Here is a 21414-nt window from a genome sequence, read left to right on the forward strand (position 1 = left end):
CAGGGATTGAACCTGCATCTCAGTCTCCTGCATTGTCAAGTGGGTTCTTTACCACTAGCACCACGTGGGAAGCCCAAATATGATGATAATAATGGGGAAATAAATATGATACAAAGGTCATTTTTTTCTGTGAACCCTTTCATAACCATCTTCCCCCATCGCTCTCCATCCCTTCTCCCCTGCCATCATCTTTCTTCTTAGCTCTTACCACCACAGCCTAACCTGTGATGTATCTATTTGTCTACTTGTTTATGCTCTGTCTTCCTCAGTTGGGATGTGTGCTGTCTAAGCCCAAGCCCTTAGTTTTGTTCTCTGTTATATTTCAAGCTCCTAGAACAGTGTCTGGCGTGGGGTAGGCACTGAAGCTTTACTATTAATACATGAATGAATCAATGAGTGGATGAGCTACAAGCTCAGGTACTTAGAGAAAATCCAACTTCTTTATTTTGTCTCTAAAAATCGGATGTTACTCCCATACTCTTCCCTACTCTTTGAGGGGCAAAAGAAATGAGTAAGTATCCAAGTCAATTTAAAACTTTATTCCATCTGATAAAAGACCTTCAGGGTGTTCAATCTCTCTAAAATAAAAATCCTATTTCCAATCTCCCCTTTTCCCTGCTTCTTACCCCAAAATGGCATGCAGGTATAGGAAGAGAGGGATATGACTTGGAAATGAACTAATCATTAACATAAAGATATTCAACATGACTTCTTTTCCATTTAGGCATTTATTGCTGAAATGCAGATGGTGGCTGAAGTTCTTCAACACCTCGTTCAGAGACCTGAGGATTATTTGGAAAATATCGAACACATTGTTAACCTTTATAAGGAAATAATTCTTCATCCTTTAGAAGTAAGAAAAAGATATATTGCTAAAAAAGGAATTTGATACTTGTATTTTGCGTGCCTGTGTACTAAGTTGCTTTGGTTTACGTCCAACTCTTTGTAACCCCATGGACTGTAGCCCACCAGGCTCCTCTGTCCATGGGATTCTCCAGGCAAGAACAGTGGAATGGGTTGCCATTTCCTCCGCCAGGGCATCTTCCCAACCCAAGGATCAAACCTGCATCTCCCTCATTGCAGGCAGATTCTTTACTGCTCAGCTGCCAGTGAAGCCCTATTCGTGTTTTATCCCTGGTTAAATAGCCTTCACATTTCTTCACCTTGTGTATTATCTGCTTCATTCTCCTCCTCTTGAGCTTGGTAAAATGCTATCAGAGTAAGATTGCTTTCCAAAGGCTGTTTCGCAGAGCAACATTATTTTATTCTTACAAAGCAACAGTGCTGCTGAAAAGTGATAAATGAATTGCATGTTTCAAAAGTCATTAGGGGAATTTATTTATGGTTGGGGATTGGAAAGTCCATATTAAGGCATTGTTTTGTAAAAGCATTTTGAATCCAAAATGTATGGGTTTATAAAAACAAATGTACACCTAAGGTGCATCTTTTATTCTGAAAGGAACTGTTAATTTAGTTAAATTACAATCTAAAGAAAGCCATCCAAGACTGGTTTCTCTGTGTATCCTATTCAAAGTTGGTTATTTGTAAATATGATAAGGCTATTATATATTATAATAAGAAAGTTATAATTAAAAGAATTAGCATTTTAAAAGGATGATTACTGAAATTATGATTATTGAAAAGCATGTTTTTATGTTTAAAAATCCAGAGCAGACTCCAATTTATGCTGGAGATTTATCCAACAAACATTTATTATATGGTATTTGGCCAGATACCATGCTAAGCAATAAACTACAAAGACAAATGAAAAATAGTCCTCAAATTGCCTCTTTCCATCTGATGGAGAAATTAAAAGGATTTGTTTCATGGTGTTTTATAATGTTTATATATTTTTAGAGACAAGTGGATCATTTTCATTCCCATTGTCCACCTCCTCAGTGAGATCCAAATTGTTCTATTTTTTAAATTTATTTACAGTATTGTGTTAGTTTCAGATATGCAGCACAGTGATTCAGTATTTTTGTTTTCTTATGTATGACTGATTCCTCCTTTCTTCCTCTTCTATCCCTGGCCTCTAAACATAGCTTCTTAAGGGTAATTTGGATGTCTGTCTATAACATTCTTTCTCCTTCAACAAAAATATTCTACATATTCCTTGAGCTGCTGGAATTGGGTGTGAATAAAGCATAATTAAAATAAGATTCAGAAGATTATAAAATTATATTCATGGGCAGGGAGTTGGGAATGGGAAGCAGAGGTAGTCTCTTCAAGGATAGGGACTCCCAGCATCATCAATGTCCAGTGCAGTGCCCAGAGTCTGGCGAGTGCTAAATGCTTGACAGATGTTCAGTTGAACAAATGATGAGGTCACAAAGGAAAAATAACAGCTTCCATTTCATTACATGTAAATTTCTAGACATAATTTAAAAAACCCTTACTTAAAAGAAAAATATCCACATCGACTCTGATAAAATATTTAAAGGTTTAATATACTGAAAGGTCATAGACTCACAGACATAAAGAACAGACATGGTTGACAAGGGGATGGTGGGTAGAGGAGGGATGGATTGGAAGTTTGGGGTTAGCAGATGCAAATTAGTATTAATATATATACAATGGATAAATAACAATGTCCTAACATATAGCACAGGGAACTATATTCAATATCCTATGATAAACCACAGTGGAAAAGAATTTAAAAAAAGAATGTGTATGTCTATATATACATATACATATATAACAATCACTTTGCTATACAGTAGAAATTAATACAACATTGTAAATCAACTATCCTTCAATTTTTAAAAATGTAGGAAAAAAAGATCATAGATATGATTTTTCTAAAACCTGTAAGGACTTACCCTCCAGATAATAAATGAGTAACAAATATGAGCAGACAATTCACAAAAATTAATGACAAAAGAGTAACAAGTCTATAGGAAAATATTCAGCTTTACTGATAATAATTAAATGCTAAAGAAATATTTCCCCAGTTAAATTTTAAAAGATGGACAAGGAATAAGAATTCCTAATTCTAGCAACTACATATGGTAAAGCAAACACTCCCATACCCTGCTGAAAGGAATATAAATTAGTATGGTGGTTTTTAGATAGCTTGCCTGAGAAAAGCACAGAAGTGGAAAATTTCTAGGCCCTGCAGCAAAGCATAGATAAGAACTGACTGCTCAGACAAAAGTTTCTAGGCCAAGAACCTAGACTTCAGATCTAGTGTATAGCTTGCCTTGTATGGTAATTTGAGGGTGCTGATATGTGTGGAAGGAGGTTGGGAAGAGCCTTGAAAGGCTGCTGCTGCTGCTAAGTCGCTTCAGTCATGCAACCCCCTTGAAAGGCAGGAGCCTACAATTCTAGTCTCCTCTGATCTGGCTGAGATGTGGATTCACTTGAGAGGCCAAGACCACCAAAATTCAGCGTTCCTCTAAAAGACACGAGGAAAGCAAGTAGGAGCAAAGTAACTGCATCAGTGTCTGGTTTCTATCCTGCTTCAGGACTAATCCAAGGCCAAGTCTTCATTCTTGCCTGTCTTCACATCGCAGCTTGACTACTGGTCTGACCCGGTGTTTGTGTCTTTAGCCTTAAGAGTCTTCATACCTTTAGACTTAGTATACTAAGTTCATTCTGAAGAACCTAGGACTTCCCTAGTGGTCTAGTGGTTAAGACTTTGAGATTCCACTGCAGAGGTTGTGGGTTTGATCCCTGGTCAGGGTACTAAGATACCACATGCTGCGTGGTAAAGCAAAAAAAAATATTTTTAATTTAAGGTAAAAAGGCTATGAAATAAAAAGAATCTAGTTTAAGGAAAGTATCTGAAACGCAGAAAAGCATAATGTACATCCTTGTTTAGAACATCGTAATTTATGGTTGGATTCTTGGATTCTACTAGAAGAATTGATGCTTTTGAACTGTGGTGTTGGAGAAGACTCTTGAGAGTCCCTTGGACTACAAGATCAAACCAGTCCATCCTAGAGGAGATCAGTTCTGGGCGTTCATTGGAAGGACTGATGTTGAAGCTGAAACTCCAATACTTTGGCCACCTGATGCGAAGAACTGACTCATTTGAAAAGACCCTGATGCTGGGAAAGATTGAAGGCAGGAGGAGAAGGGGATGACAGGAGATGAGATATTTGGATGGCATCACCGACTCAGTGGAAATGTGTTTGAGTAAACTCCAGGAGTTGGTGATGGACAGGGAGGCCTGGCATGCTGCAGTCCGTGGGGTCGCAGAGTCGGACATGACTGAGTGACTGAACTGAATTTATGGTTAAACAATGCAGGCATAATGGTTCTTCTGTCTAGAAGTAGAGAAACACTTAGAACCTAATAACCTTACACAGTATTATGAAAGACAAAATGTACTGGACATTTAAGTAGGTGATTTTGTTCCAGACTATGGCAACAGGGAAAACATTCACTAATGAAGACTTTCTCAAAGAGAGGGGCTAGGGTTTTATGGAGGCAGGTAAATAAGGGTCTATGAAAACCATGAAAAAAGATGGAGATGGATCTTATCTGAGTCTTTCAAGAAGGGTAGAGGTGGATCTTATATCTCCACCACCCTTACTTTCTTGGAATGGAAGAAAATTTACAAGAATATTAATATACTCTTGAGATACAGAAAAATCTAATTTAAAGAAGAAAGGAAATCCAGAAACAACGATAACAGATTTCATCATAAATATATTTTATAATACAAAAGATACCATAAACAAAGTCAAATGATAAATCATAGCCAGGTAAAACATTTGCAAACCATACAGCAGATAAAGGTTAAAGACTTTCTGTGAATGTTAAGGAAAAGAAAGGTCTAACAAAATGCACAGAGGTTATGGTTCAGTAGTTTACAGAGATGGATTTCTAGATACTGAACATCACCCACAGCCAGAGGAATAAAAAGTGAAACAAACCAAGCCCATTCTTCACCTAGCAGTTTGGCAGAAATTATTCTATGAATATATGCAGAGAGGTGGATGTCTCACTGTAGAGAAAAACAGAAGAAACAGAAAGAACAGAATTCATGGTACGACTAGTTTAGGCTTTTGTAAAAGTTCTCCTGAGCACTGAAAATAACATCCAGTATGTCATGTATATAGCAAATAACTTAGCATTAAAGATTTCTTCATGGTATATGAAGACTGAACTTTTGCCAATGATCCTGAATGATAAGGCTTCTTTTTGATTATCTGCAGGAAGTAATGGCTGAACACGATTCCCAGTATCTTATTGAGCTAGATGGAAATAAGCCCCCAGAGGAGCTGTTCATGGTAAGTGCAATGCTCAGTAAGAATATGTCACAGTTTGGAAAATCAAAAAAGTATTGACTGAATGATACTTATTTTTGTATCAAAAATAGATTTATATTTTGAATACCATTTATTTTTGAAAAATTCATTTTGACACTTAAAATTTAATATGATATTTATTCATCTGTCCATATTTAAATCAAAACTACATTTGAATTTAAAACCTCTGTGTGACAAAAAGTACCTTGAAAAAAAGTAAAAGCAGGTAAGAGCTATAAACATATGATACAATGCTTAACATGAGTAATAGGGAAATGCAAACCAAAGCTATAAGGAGATATCACTTCAAATCCACTAAGATGGCTAAAATTAAAAAGAAAAAACAAAAAAACAGATAATGAATAACAAATGTTGGTGAGGATGTAGAAAAATCAGAATATTCATACACTGCTGTGGTAGTGTCATTAAATCATGTCCAACTCTGACAACTCCATGGACTGTAGCCTGCCAGGCTCCTCTGTCCATGGGATTTCCTGGACAAGAATACTGGAGTGGGTTGCCATTTCCTTCTCCAGGGGATCTTCCTAACCTTGGGATCGAACTGGAGTCTCTTGCATTATAGTCTCCTGCACTGCTGAGCCACCAGCAAAGCCCAACATACAATGTTCGTAGGACTGCAAATGGTGTGGCCACTTTGGAAACCAGTTTGGCAGTTCCTCAAAAGGTTAAATATGGAGTTACTATATGAATCAGCAATTTAACTCCTAGGTATTTGCCCAAAATAACTGAATACAGGTGTTTAAATGAAAATTTGTATGCGAATATTCGTAGCAGCACTATTTACAGTAGCCAGAAGGTAGAAACAACCCCTATGTCTAACAATTGATGAATGGATAAATAAAATGTATATTCAGACAATGGATGTGTTGGTCTCTCAGTTGTGTTGGGATGGAAATGGATGGGAATGGGTGAATTTAACTCAGATGACCATTATATCTACTGCTGTGGGCAAGAATCCCTTAGAAGAAATGGAATAGCCCTCATAGTCAACAAAAGAGTTGGCTCAATCTCAAAAATGACAGAATGATCTCAGTTTGTTTCCAAGGCAAGCCATTCAGTAGCACAGTAATCCAAGTCTATGCTCCAACCACTAATGCTGAAGAAGCTGAAGTTGAACAGTTCTATGAAGACATTTAAGATCTTCTAAGACTAACACCAAAAACGATGTCCTTTTCATCACTGGGGACCAGAATGCAAAAGTAGGAAGTCAAGAGATACCTGGAGTAGCAGCTAAGTTTGACTTTGGAGTACAAAATGAAGCAGGACAAAAGCTAACAGAGTTTTGCCAAGAGAATGCACTGGTCATAGCAAACACCTTCTCCTCTACATATGGACATCACCGGATGGTCAATACCAAAATGAGGTTGACTACATTCTTTGCAGCTGAAAATGGAGAAGCTCTATACAGTCAGCAAAAATAAGACCAGGAGCTGACTGTGGCTCAGGTCATGAACTCCTTATTGCAAAAAGTCAGACTTATATTGAAGACAGTAGGGAAAAACACTAGGCCATTCAGGTATGATTTAAATCAAATCCCTTATGATTATATAGTGGAAGTGGCAAATAGATTCAAGGGATTAGATCTGATAGAGTGCCTGAAGAACTGTGGATGGAAGTTCATAACATTGTATAGGAGGCAGTGATCCAAAACTTCCCAAGAAAAAGAAATGCAAAAAGACAAAATGGTTGTCTGAGGAGGCCTTACAAATATCTAAGAAGAGAAGCGAAAGGCAAAGGAGAAAAGGAGAGAGATACCCATCTGAATGCAGAGTTCCAAAGAATAGCAAAGAGATAAAGCCTTCCTAACTGAACAATGCAAAGAAAGAGAGGAAAACAATAGGATGGGAAAGACTAGATATCTCTTCAAGAAAATTGAAGATACCAAGGGAATATTTTATGCAAAGATGTGTACAGTACAGGACAGAAAAGGTATGGACTTAACAGAAGCAGAAGATACTAAGAAGAGGTGGCAAGAATACACAGAAGAACTGTACAAAAAAGATTGTAGGGACCTGGATAACCACCATGGTGTGATCACTTACCTAGAGCCAGACATCCTGGAGCGCAAAGTCAAGTGGACCTTAGGAAGCATCACTACAAACAAAGCTAGTAGAAGTGATGGAATTCCAGTTGAACTATTTCAAATCCCAAAAGATAATGCTGTTAAAGTGCTGCACCCAACATGCCAGCAAATTTGGAAAACTCAGTAGTGGCCAAAGGACTGGAAAAGGTCAATTTTCATTCCAATGCCAAAGAATGTTCAAACTACCACACAGTTGCACTCATTTCACATGCTAACAATGTCATGCTCAAAATCCTCCAAGCTAGACTTCAACAGTATGTGAACTGATTACTTCCATATGTACAAGCTAGATTTAGAAAAGGCAGAGGAACCAGAGATCAAATTGCAACCATCCGCTGGATCATAGAAAAAGCAAGAGAATTCCAGAAGAACATGTAATTCTGATTCATTGACTACACTAAAGCCTTTGACTGTGTAGATCACAACAAACTGTGGAAAACTCTGAAAGATGGGAATACCAGACCACTTTACCTGCCTCCTAAGAAATCTGTATGCAGGTCAAGAAGCAACAGTTAGAACTGGACATGAAATTATGGACTGGTTCCAAATTGGGAAAAGAGTATGTCAAGGCTGTATATTGTCACCCTGCTTATTTAACTTCTATGCAGAGTTCATCATGCAAAATACTGAGCTGGATGTAGCACAAGCTGGAATCAAGATTGCCGGGAGAAATATCAATAACCTCAGATGCAGATGGCACCACTGTTATGGCAGAAAGCAAAGAGGAACTAAAGAGCCTCTTGATGAAGGTGAAAGAGGAGAGTGAAAAAGCTGGCTTAAAGCTCAACATTCAGAAAACGAAGATCATGGCATCCAGTCCCATCACTTCATGGCAAACAGATGGGAAAACAGTGGAAACAGTAACAGACTATTTTCTTGGGTTCCAATATCACTGTAGATGATAACTGCAGCCATGAAATTAAAATACCCTTTCTCTTTGGAAGAAAAGCTATGACCAACCTAGACAGCATATTAAAAAGCAGAGATGTTACTTTACCGACAAAGGTCCATATAATCAAAGCTATGGTTTTTCCAATAGTCATGTATAGATGTGAGAGTTGGACCATAAAGAAAGCTGAGCACCAAAGAATTGATGCTTTCAAACTGTTGTGTGGGGAAGACTCTTGAGAGTCTTTTGGACTGAAAGGAGATCAAACCAGTCAATCATAAAGGAAATCAACCCTGGATATTCACTGGAAGGACTGATGCTGAAGCTCCAATATTTTGACCACCTGAGATGAAGAGCTGACTCAGTGAAAAAGACCCTGATGCTGGGAAAGATAGAAGGCAGGAGGAGAAGGGGACAACAGAGGACGAGATGGTTGGATGGCATCACCAACTCAATGGACATGAGTTTGAGCCTGCTCCGGGAAACAGTGAAGGACAGGGAAGCCTGGGATGCTGCAGTGCATGTGGTCGCAAAGAGTTGGACACAACCGAGTGACTGAACAGCAACAGTTGTGTCCAGTTCATTGCAACCCCATGGACTGTAGCCCAACAGGCTCCTCTATCCATGGGATTTCCTGGATACTGGAATGCTGGAGTGGGTTGCCATTTCCTTCTCCAGGGAATCTTCCCAACCCAGGGACCAAACCTGAGTCTCCTACATTGTAGACAGATTCTTTACCATCTAAGCCACCAGGGAAGCCCCACAATGGATATTATACAGCAATTTTAAAAAAACTGAATTATTGGCACATGCTTCAACATGGATGAATCTTGAACACAGGCTAAGTAAAAGTTACCAGAGATCATACATCGTATGATTTCACTTATTGAAATGCCCAAAATAGACAAATCTGTATAAAGACAAAAAATGGATGAGTGGGAGGGGGTCATGGTGGGGGGAATGGGTACCACTATGGGAACTCCCAGGATAAATGTGGAGTGACTACTAATGGGTAAAGGGTATCTTTTGGGGGGGGTGACAAAAATGTTCCAGGATTAATTGTAGTGATGGTTGCACTGATTATACTAAAAACCATTTACTTACATACTTTAAGTAGCTTATAAATTGCATCTCAATAAAGCTGTTTTTAAATATATATATATGCATATTTGAAAACACGATATTATTTTCAGTATTAAAAAAGCCAAATGACAATGAGGGGAAATAATTCCCATACTTATTATAAACAAATGTTGAATATCTTTTATTATTTAAATATTTTAAAAACTCTGATATTTCAATAGGAAAAAAAGCAAATACAATACAGGAAACAGGCCAAGGGCATGAGTAGGTAATTTAGAAAAAAATGTTTAATAATTATTTTTTAAACTACTGTAATCCAGTTGTGGGGCTTCCCAGTGGGACTAGTGGTAAAGAACCCGCCTGCCAATGGAGGAGACATAAGAGGCATGGGTTCAATCCCTGGGTTGGGAAGATCCCCTGGAGAGGGCATGGCAACCCATTCCAGGCAGTATTCTTGCCTGGAGAATCCCACGGACACAGGAGCCTGGTGGGCTACAGTCCATAGGTTTGCAAAGAGTCAGACACGACTGAAGCAACTCATCAATCAAATTATTATTCAAAGAAATGCAATCAGCATAAAAAATAAAGCAGCATTTTCTTACCAATTTTAACAAATTTATCCAATATCCAGGATTGTTGGAAGCATTTGCAACATGCTTTCTTGCTCTTTCAGTAGAAGCATGCAGGGTACAATTTTCCTGGAAAATTATAGGGCATATATACATCCAAAAGGTTTTTTTAATGTCTGTTGTCTGTCCAAAGACCCCCAACTTCTAGTAATTTATTCTAAGGAGAGATATGGAGAAATTTTTTTGTTCAAGATGTTTATAATCAGAAAAAAGAAAAAAAGCTTCTGGGAAGAGGTTTTTTCAATATGTGAATTTGAAAAATTAACGCATGATTTTGGCTAAAGTATAATAGTAATTCTTCTGTTTATGGTAGCAATAGCATATGCATCATTTAATACCAAATGCATCATTTAAATACATTTCATGTGATAACTTCCCACTTGGAGGTAAGGAAGAGAAGGTGTTTTCCCCGCAAATGAAAATATCTTCATTCTTTTTTAAAATCGAGATATGCTGTGCTGTGCTTAGTCACAGTCGTGTCCGATTCTGTGACCCCATGGACTGCAGCCTGCCAGGCTCCTCTGTCCATGGGGATTCTCCAGGCAAGAATACTGGAGTGGGTTGCCATGCCCTCCTCCAGGGGATCTTCCCAACCCAGGGACTGAACCCAGGTGTCCCGCATTGCAGGCAGATTCTTTATCATCTGAGCCACCAGGGAAGCCCAAATTGAGATATAAATGATATATAATATTAGTTTCAGATATACAACATAAAACTAAAATCAGGAAAGAATGAGGAGACAATACTACAGATAGTACAGAAATGTAAAGGCCTATAAGGGAATTCTATGAATAATTGTAGGCCAGTTATGGTAGGCAGAATAATGGTTCCTTTCTCCCCAAATTAGTCTTTGGGCTTCCCATGTGGCTCAGCTGGTGAAGAATCCACTTGCAATGTGGGAAACCTGGGTTTGATCCCTGGGCTGGAAGATCCCTTGGAGAAGGGAAAGGCTACGCACTCCAGCATTCTGGCCTGGAGAATTCCATGGACTGTATAGTCCATGGGGCCGCAGAGATTCAGAAATGACTGAGCACCTTTCACTATCACTATCACTATACAGCACAATGATTCGATATTTGTATATATTGTGAAATGATCAGCACAATAAGTCTAGTTAACATTTGTCACCATCCAGAAAGTGTTACAGAATTTTTTCTCTTGTAATGAAAAATTTTAAGATCTGAAACGAATCACCAGTCCAGGTTCGATGCATGATACTGGATGTTTGGGGCTGATGCACTGGGACGACCCAGAGGGATGGTACGGGGAGGGAGAGGGTAGGGGGGTTCAGGATGGGGAACACGTGTATACCTGTGATGGATTCATGTTGATGTATGGCAAAACCAATACAATACTGTAAAGTAATTAACCTCCAATTAAAATAAATAAGTTTATATTAAAAAAAGAAGAAAAAAGATGTGTTCTCTTAGCAATGTTCAAATAGGTAATGTAGTACCATCAGCTATAACCACCATGCTGTACACTACATCTCCATGACCTATTTATTTTATAATTGAAAGTGTATACCTTTTGATGTCCTTCAATCATTTTGCTCACCTCCCATCCTCCACCCCCCCACCTCTGGCAGCCACCAATTTACAATGTGTATCTATAAATTTGTGTATTTTTAAAAAATCTTCATTCTGATTCTTAGTCATATGCACTCATTGTTTTAAAATAACCAGAAAGTACAAATACAAAAATGATACAAAATAATTTGCATTATAAAAATTATAAAATGCAAAAATGTACAGTGTAATACAAAATAATACAAAAGTCATAACCTATTTCATAGATGGGTAGCATTATGATAAACTCTAAGGATACACATGGGAAGGGGTCAGATGAATTCTTTCCCTCATGCTATATCTAATATATTGGGGGGAAATAAATATTTAAAGGACAGTTTGTGTTTTGATCTGGGAGGTACAAAGTATTGACCTGGCCAAAAATTTCATTCGTTCATTTTTTTTCTGTAAGATGTTACAGAAAAAGCTGAATGAACTTTTTGGCAAAATCTCAATACTATAAGAAGAACTCATGGCAGAAGGGCAGGACCTAACCTAGTGAGGAAGGCCATGTGTCTGTAATTATTTCTAAACTGAAACTATAATGTTGAGTAAGAATCAGACCCTCAGCGCTGGAAGAGAGAAGGGAGTTGGGACAGTGTTATAGGATGAGGAAATAGTCTGTGTTAAGCCCCAGAGGAAAGAAAGAGGACAGTGAGTTCTAGCTACTGAATGCAGGATTAGAAGATGGAGGAGTTTGTAGGGAGATGGAGTAGGAGGGGTAGAATAGTGCCAGAACTTTAGGGATAAGCAGAGGTTGAATCAAGAAAGATCTTATCAGCCACACTAAAGAGCTTATACCACATCATGAAGGAGTGGGCAGCCAGTGAAAGGTTTTAAGCCCAAGACTGAAAATGCTACTACTTCCCTTTAAGAAAGATCATTCAGACTGCAGTGCAGAGGAAAAACTGAGAAGCAGATTGTAGTAGAGCAGGCAAGAGATGGTGGCCTAACCCAGGGTAGTGACTGTGGGAATGGACAGAAGTGAGTGAATTAATCTAGGAGGACAGGGAGAGAGAAAAGTCAGAAGCAATGCCCACATCTTTAGTTTGATATGGTTGGTGGCCACATAAATAATAAGGCTGGTGGTGTAATCAGATTAGGGAGAAGCTCCTCACTTAGAATATGCTGCTGCCAAGATCATCCGTGATCTCCTGACCAAAGCCAGTGGTGACTATTACATCTTCATCGAATTAACCTAGAAGCAATATTTCTCATTTCTTTCTTCTTGCTCCTTTCTTCCTTTGTCTTCTGGGCCCTCACACTATTAAAGCTCATTCTGCTTCTACATTCCACATCTCTAATCACTAGAGTTGGAGGATCCCAGAGCTCACTCCTTGAGTACTCTTCTCTATCTGCCCTCATTTCTTGAGAGACTTCTCCAACCCAGTGGCTCTAAATACTTTCTAAATGCTGGCAATTCTTAAATTCATATTACTATTCCAGACCTTTTCCCTGAATTTCACACTTGTATAATCAACTGCTATTAAATATATCCAATTGGATGTCTGATAGCCAGTTCAGATTTAAAACTTCTGACCCAGGACTTCCCTGGTGGCTAAGACTCCACACTTCCAATGTAGGGGGCCTGAGTTTGATCCCTGGTCAGGGAACTAGAGTTTTGCCAAGAGAATGCATTGGTCATAGCAAACACCCTCTTCCAACAACACAAGAGAAGACTCCACACATGGACATCACCAAATGGCCATCACCAAAATCAAACTGATTATATTCTTTGCAGCTGAATATGGAGAAGCTCTATACAGTCAGCAAAAATAAGACCGGGAGCAGACTGCGGCTCAGATCATGAACTCTTTATTGCCAAATTCAGACTTAAATTGAAGAAAGGGGGGAAAACCACTAAACCATTCAGGTATGACCTAAATCAAATCCCTTATGATTATACAGTGGAAGTGAGAAATAGATTTAAGGGACTAGATCTAATAGAGTGCCTGATGAACTATGGACGGAGGTTCATGACATCGTGCAGGAGACAGGGATCAAGACCATCCCCATGGAAAAGAAATGCAAAAACGCAAAATGGCTGTCTGAGGAGGCCTTACAAATAGCTGTGAAAAGAAGAGAAGTGAAAAGCAAAGGAGAAAAGAAAAGATATACCCATTTGAATGCAGAGTTCCAAAGAATAGCAAGGAGACTTAAGAAAGCCTTCCTCAGTGATCAATGCAAAGAAATAGAGGAAAACAATAGAATGAGAAAGAATAGAGATCTCTTCAAGAAATTAGAGATACCAAGGGAACATTTCATGCAAAGATGGGCTCAGTAAAGGACAGAAATGGTATGGACCTGACAGAAGCAGAAGATATTAAGAAAAGGTGACAAGAATACACAGAAGAACTATACAAAAAAGATCTTCACGACCAAGATAATCACAATGGTGTGATCACTCACCTTGAGCCAGATATCCTGGAATGTGAAGTCAATTGGGCCTTAGGAAGCATCACTACGAACAAAGCTAGTGGAGGTGATGGAATCCCAGTCAAGTTATTTCAAATCCTGGAAGATGATGCTGTGAAAGTGCTGCACTCAATATGCCAGCAAATTTGGAAAACTCAGTAGTGGCCACAGGAGTGGAAAAGGTCAGTTTTCATTCCAATCCCAAAGAAAGGCAATGCCAAAGAATGCTCAAAGTACCACACAATTGCACTCATCTCACATGCTAACCAAGTAATGCTCAAAATTCTCCAAGCCAGGCTTCAATAGTACATGAACTCTGAACTTCCAGATGTTCAAGCTGGATTGAGAAAAGGCAGAGGAACCAGAGATCAAATTGCCAACATCTGCTGGATCATTGAAAAAGCAAAAGAGTTCCAGAAAAACATCTACTTCTGCTTTATTGACTATGCCAAAGCCTTTGACTCTGTGGATATCAACAAACTCTGGAAAATTTTTAAGAGATGGGAATACCAGACCACCTGACCTGCCTTCTGAGAAATCTGTATGCAGGTCAGGAATCAACAGTTAGAACTGGACATGGAACAACAGACTGGTTCCAAATAGGAAAAGGAGTACGTCAAGGCTGTATATTGTCACCCTGCTTATTTAACTTATATGCAGAGTACATCATGAGAAACACTGGGCTGGAAGAAGCACAAGCTGGAATCAAGATTGCTGGGAGAAATATCCATAACCTCAGATATGCAGATGACACCACCCTTGTGGCAGAAAGTGAAGAGGAACTAAAAAGCCTCTTGATGAAAGTAAAAGAGGAGAGTGAAAAAGTTGGCTTAAAGCTCAACATTCAGAAAACGAAGATCATGGCATCTGGTCCCATCACTTCATGGCAAAGAGATGGGGAAACAGTGGAACAGTGGCTGACTTATTTTGGGGGGCTCCAAAATTATTGCATGGCGATTGCAGTCATGAAATTAAAAGACCCTTACTCCTTGGAAGGAAAGTTGTGACCAACCTAGACAGCATATTTAAAAGCAGAAACATTACTTTGTCAACAAAGGTAGGTCTAGTCAAGGCTATGGTTTTCCAGTGGTCATGTATGGATGTGAGAGTTGGACTATAAAGAAAGCTGAGTGCCAAAGAATTGATGCTTTTGAACTGTGATGTTAGAGAAGACTCTTGAGAGTCCCTTGGACTGCAAGGAGATCCAACCAGTCCATTCTAAAGGAGATCAGTCCTGGGTGTTCATTGGAAGGACTGAAGTTGAAGCTGAAACTCCAATACTTTGGCCATGTAATTCAAAGAGCTGACTCATTGGAAAAGACCCTGATGCTGGGAAAGATTGAGGGCAGGAGGAGAAGGGGACGACAGATGATGAAATGGTTGGATGGCATCACCGACTCAATGCACATGAGTTTGGGTGAACTCTGGGAGTTGGTGATGGACAGGGAGGCCTGGTGTGCTGCAGTTCCTTGGGTCACAAAGAGTCAGACATGACTGAGTGACTGAACTGAACTGACCAGGGAACTAGATCGTACATGCCACAACTAAGAGTTAGAATGCAGGATCCCACATGCTGCAAGGAAGACTGAAGATCCCACGTGCCACAACTAAGACCCAGCAGAGCCAAATAAATAAACAAAAGTATTTTCAAAAAATTCTGGTCCACCATCACCACTACCTTGCCCCAAATACACTCCTCCCACAGATTTCCCCTCTCAGTAAATGCCACATCTGTCCTTCCAACTGCCCTTTTTCTCACATCCAACAACCAACCTGTCAGCATACACAGCAGGCTTTTTCTTCTTCAAAATACACTCAGAATTTGACTACTTTTTACAACCTGGGATATACCTTTTTCCTCAAGGGAAAGGGCAGAAGTTCCAACAGGCCTGGTTGAAATTCACCAAGATTGTTAAGGCCCCAGCTGGCACTGGCACCCTGGTACTTCTGCCTACAGTTCATTGGCTAGAACAAGTTACATGGAGAAGCTCAATACCAATGAACTAAGTATTCTCACATAAACTAGGGCATTAACAAGGGGAAGGAGGAAAGGATGAATTGTGAACAAATAATACAGTCTACCATAGATTACGATACACCATCAAGACCTTGTCTATCTTACCATCTCTCATCTCAGACTGTGTTTCATATTCTTCTACATAGTATATTAGTTTCTTAGTCCTTCCACAAGAAAGTACTGCAAACTAGGTATTTTACAATCACAGATATTTATTACAGTTCTAGAGGCTAGAAGTCTAATATCGAGGTGTTGGCAGAGCTTCACTCCATTCAAAGCCTCTAAGTGGGGATCCATCGTTGCCTCTTCCAGCTTCTGGTAACACCAGGCACCACTTGGCTTGTGGTAGCTAATGCTAACATCTGCTTCCATTTTTATATGGCTGCCTTCTTCCCTCTGCCTGAAGACATCCCACAGTGTTAGACCTCAAAGGCCATGACTATCTGACAACCAAAGGGCAGACTCTAGTGGGTTGAATTGTTTCCCCCAAAAAATATAATATTGAGGGGCTAAACTTCAATACCTATAAGTGTGACCTTATTTGGAAATAGGATCTTTTCAGATGTAATTGAGTTAAGATGAGGCCACAGTGAATTAGGATGGGCCCTAATCCAATATGGCTGGCATCCTTTTAAGAGATTTAGGAACACAGGAAGAAGATGGCTCACAATGGAGGCAGAGATGGGAGTGATGCGACTACAAGCCAAGCAACACTGAAAATTGCCAGCTTCTACCAGAAGCCGGGAAGAACAAGGGAATACTCTGCTCATGAGCACGTGACTTTTTCAAAATATTTGAAATGTTCAAATGCCAATGTATTAAAAAGACTCATTCTTTAAATTTAGACAGTTGTGGATCGACTTAAATATCTGAACCTAAAAAGAGCAGCTGTTATAACCAAACTTCAGAGTACAGAGGAAGATATTAACGACACAATGGAAAATGTAAGTTACTTTTAACTGTCTACCCTTTCCCTCTATGTTGTGCCCTTAATTTGTATCCTTTCAAGGTTTAAAAGCATCTCAGAATACCTTTTATAAAAATAGATTTGATTTTTCAGAAGCTATAATATTGGCACAATATCCTTGTAAACACTAAACAAAAGTTTTGAAACAAAGAAAGACAATAAATCAGAACAATTTAATAAGTATAATAAATAAACCCAAGTTTAGTTTTAAAAAATTGCAGCACCAAAGACATTACAGCCCTCAATTCTCTAACTATTCGTTCATTCCCTCCATCATTCAACCAGTTTTTAAAATAATTACTAAAATGACGTAATGTGGATGTGACGGTCATCAACTTATAATTGCCAAGTGCTAAAAGAGCCACCAGGACTTTTTAGCTGGAGGACTTAATCTATTCTGGGAAGTTTAGATTCACCTTTTTTCAAAAAATGGGAATTAAACAACTAATGCCAGAATCATAAGTAGATATTATAATTCAAATAAAATGATCTTTAAGGATAGAGGTCATTTTGTTTTCCCGTACTGTGTAATCCCTAGATTTTAACTGGGGAACATAGCTGGGAATAGGTAACACGAATTGATACTGAAGAGGAGGAAAGGTGGGCCTGATGCACACAGAGGCTCTGTACTGAGCCTCTTCTAGGTAATCACTAAAGGAAAATTTTAAAGTATTCAGAAAACCTGGAGGTTCTTCGAGCCTGTAGTCCCCGGGGTCTCGGCATCAGGGAAAGGACGATGGCATGGAGGAGGATCCAAGCCAGGATAGGGCAGCTCCGGGCACCGCGGCAGCTCCGGGCACCTCTGCAGCTCCGGGCACCGCGGCAGCTCCGGGCACCTCTGCAGCTCCGGGCACCGCGGCAGCTCCGGGCACCGCGGCAGCTCCGAGCATGGTGGGCGGCAGGCCGCTGTGGCTAGTTCTCAAGTTCTCGAGGAAAAGAATGAGAATGAGCCCGAGAGGCCCTGGGAGAGTGAACCGCAGGAGAGGAGGGCGCTAGCGAGGGAGAGGGCTAGTGGAGGGTAGCTTCACAAGGAGAAGCGAAATGGGCTTAATCTTTCTCCTCTTTTGGTTCAGCCACCCAAAGGTAAGCATCCAGTCTTTTGGCTGAGGTCTTCTGAAGAGGCAGCAGCTAAGTGAAGTGGGGTGCAGCCCTGGCCACTAGAACCTCCTCTTAAAGATTCTCAGCCAGTCCTGTCTTCTGCTCTCCATTCCTGCTCTTCAGAGGTGCCTGCTGTCAGGTCCTGAGCCTTTCTGGAACTGCAGTGACTTGACTTGCTTCTTGTTGTCCTCAACCCATCCTCCATCACCCTCCCTGCCACCACAGACACTGAGCTTTCACTTTCCTCTGACCTCAGTTACCACTAGTCCACCTGCTTTTTAGTTTACAGAAGTATGTAGCGGCAACTGCCCAGCTGTCAGCTCTTCTGGTCTCTTCTCCCCTGTTTCTCTGTCCATCTCTCATGAAATGAACTCTGCTGTGATTTCCACAAGGTTTTAGGAAATCAGCAAACCCAAATGCGTGTGTTCCGTCTCCCTTGTTTAACCAGAGGCAGTCCTGATCGTTTTTAAGGCTGTGATATCAAATTCATTTGGAAGCTCATCTTCTCATTGCCCCAACAGATACGTGGCCCAGAGAACTTGAGACGGGAGCATGGTTGGCTATCCAAACACTTTCCCCAAGTTTGGACAGGAAATAGGGATGGTGAGGAAAAAGCAGCTGCTTCCTGACTTAACTGTGCACCAAGGGAAAGGCTACCCACTCCAGTAATCTGGTCTGGAGAATTCCAAGGACTGTATAATCTGGGGGGTTGCAAAGAGTCAGACACAACAGAGTGACTTTCACTTTCAGTCCCTAGCTCATTGTCTGTTGATTCATGGAAAAGGGTACCCAGTGTACCCACTGACAAAGTTCTCAGTCTCCTGCAGCTCGCCTAAGCATTGACAGTTTCCTTCAAGTTTAGCTTCTTGCAGCCTGCAACTGGGGACATCCATGCAGGATCCCCTCAACCAGCATGCCTCTTTGCTCTCTGATGCTGCAACAGTAGTTCTTAACTTCTTTGGAGGTGATGAATGGAAGATTACTGAGGGAGACTTTATATTTAAGAAAAATGAAAGAGCTAAGTCAGTACAAATGTGCCTATGGCATCTTACTATTTTAAAACTTAGGTAAATTAAGTAAAGTAACTATTTTAAAACCTTTTCAATAAGAATTTTTCAGACTTTCTTGAAATAGATAATAGAAAACCCTTTATCCACCTTATGCTCATTTTACCCTACAAGAGAAAATACTTGGTAAAATTTAAACAAGGTCTTAAAACAGAAATGAAAACTATTTATCTAAGTAAATGTTGGATAGTGCTGCTGCTGCTGCTAAGACGCTTCAGTTGTGTCCAACTCTGTGTGACCCCATAGACGGCAGCCCACCAGGCTCCCCCATCCCTGGGATTCTCCAGGCAAGAACACTGGAGTGGGTCGCCATTTCCTTCTCCAAAGCATGAAAGTGCAGATGGCTGCAATTAAGAAAAAAAAAAATCCTGCCTTAATTATTTCTTAAATAGTAGAGCATGGTCAAATAGCAAATGAAATAATAATGTAAATTTCAGCAAAACTTATGCCCACATGTTTAATGTTTGTTATTAACAGGATGAGCTGTTCCGTACTCTTGCATCTTATAAACTTATTGCACCAAGATATAGATGGCAGAGAAGCAGATGGGGACGTACATGTCCTGTGACTTTAAAGGAAGGTAACATTTTTCAAGGATTGCCAGATTTTTCTGTGAGGTAGGTACGATTTTCAGAATTTAATTTTAAAACTTGCCCATACTTCTTTTCAGTTGTTTATGATAATGACATATTTTTAGTTTTCTAGGTAAAATGTACTGTCTTTCATCAGAAGAAGCATTAAAAACATTTCTATTGAACCCACGTCCCTATCTTCTTCCACCTATGCCAGCACCGCCATTTAAAGTATTCATATTTGGACCTCAGTCTTCAGGGAAAACAACACTTAGCAATTTGCTTGCAAAACATTACAAAGGAAAGGTAACTACTTAGCTGATTTAATTTGCATTTCCCTATGGCTAATGAGGTCCAACATTTTTTATATGTTATTCATGTATTCTCTTTTAGAAGTATTTGTTCAAGCTTCTTGCTCATTCTTAAATTTTTTGCCTCATTATTGGCAGGAGTTCCTTATGTTGTATATATACAAATTTTTTGTTATAGACATTATAAACATCTTCTACTATTCTGCTTTGCCTTTTCACTTCTTAAATGAAAAATATACCATAATATATTCATTGAAAGTAAGTCATTAAGTCCTGCCTAACTAAAGAAGATGGGAATTAGGCTTCACCTTCTGAAAAAAAGAGTATTAAAGGATTTGTGGATATGTTTTAAAATCATCACAGTATGTGTCAGACAAAAGAATTATAATTTTTAAATGTAAAGCATTTTTACAAATCAATATTTAAAAGCCTCAGTAGAAAAAGATAGCAAACAGGCAATTCATGAAATAATTTATTCAAATAGCCATTACACATGAGAAAAGGATTATAATCAGGGAGAGGCCAAAACACCCAGAAATATATTATGTCAACCTCACTGTTGAAAAATCACCCAATACTGACTTGTGGCTAAGATTAGGAAAGTACATTCTCATACATTGCTGGTTAGAGTGTAACCATTCTGGATAGCTATTGGACATATCTATAAAAGTCTAAAATCTATGCATATCCTTTGAACTATAGATTTTTCTTGAAGAAACTATCAAAGATATATACATAGCCATAGCGTAGTTTATAATAGCAAAATCATGTATATCTGAATATGTATTATTGGTACTTTAAGTTGTAATATTTTTATCTAATATAATACTTACATCCATTAAAAATGATAGGGCATATATTCATGCATATTTAATGAATCTAGAAGAATGATATTGATGAACCTATTTGCAGGGCAGGAATAGAGTTGCAGATATAAAGACAAGACTCTGGACACAGCAGGGAAAGCAGAGGGTGGGACAAATTGAGAGAGCAGCAGTGAAACATGTACATTACCATAAGGAAACTAGTAGCTAATGGGAAGTTCTGTATAACACAGGGAGCTCAGTGTGGTTCTCTGTGACAATCTAGAGGGGCAGGATGGGGTGAGGGGTGGTAGGGAGGTTCAAGAGGGAGGGGACATATGTATACTCAATGGCTGATTCACATAGTTGTGTGGTGAAAGTCAATACAATATTGTATTAATAAAGCAATTATTCCCCAGTTTAAAATAAAATTTTAAAAAAGTAATGGATTAATTTAACTGTGTGAATTGGATGGTATATCTCAATAAAGCCGTATTTTTAAGTTAAAAAACAATGGTATGAAAAAAGTGGTGGTGTGTATGTATTTTTATTGGCATAAAATAAAATAATACAAACATATTGAAGGAAAAACAAAATGGAATCTAGAAGTATGAAAATATTATTTAAACTTAA

At 39.2% G+C, this 21414-nt stretch overlaps 1 protein-coding gene across 5 annotated transcripts in view; it reads left to right on the forward strand.

Moving 5' to 3' along the window:
- AK9 (adenylate kinase 9) overlaps positions 1 to 21414 on the forward strand; it is a 122418-nt gene that overhangs the window by 22446 nt on the left and 78558 nt on the right. For all 5 annotated transcript variants that reach the window (XR_003590116.2, XM_042253323.1, XM_027972377.2 and 2 more), the window contains exons 8-12: positions 725 to 853; positions 5166 to 5240; positions 16809 to 16907; positions 19573 to 19712; positions 19793 to 19973. Coding sequence is in view for 4 of the 5 variants with exons in the window: in XM_042253323.1 (XP_042109257.1) it covers positions 725 to 853; positions 5166 to 5240; positions 16809 to 16907; positions 19573 to 19712; positions 19793 to 19973 (624 nt within the window). In the remaining variant the exon portion in view is untranslated. The remainder of the gene's footprint in view (positions 1 to 724; positions 854 to 5165; positions 5241 to 16808; positions 16908 to 19572; positions 19713 to 19792; positions 19974 to 21414) is intronic.

This window comes from Ovis aries, chromosome 8 (genome assembly GCF_016772045.2).
Source record: "Ovis aries strain OAR_USU_Benz2616 breed Rambouillet chromosome 8, ARS-UI_Ramb_v3.0, whole genome shotgun sequence".
NCBI classification, from domain to species: Eukaryota; Metazoa; Chordata; class Mammalia; order Artiodactyla; family Bovidae; genus Ovis; species Ovis aries.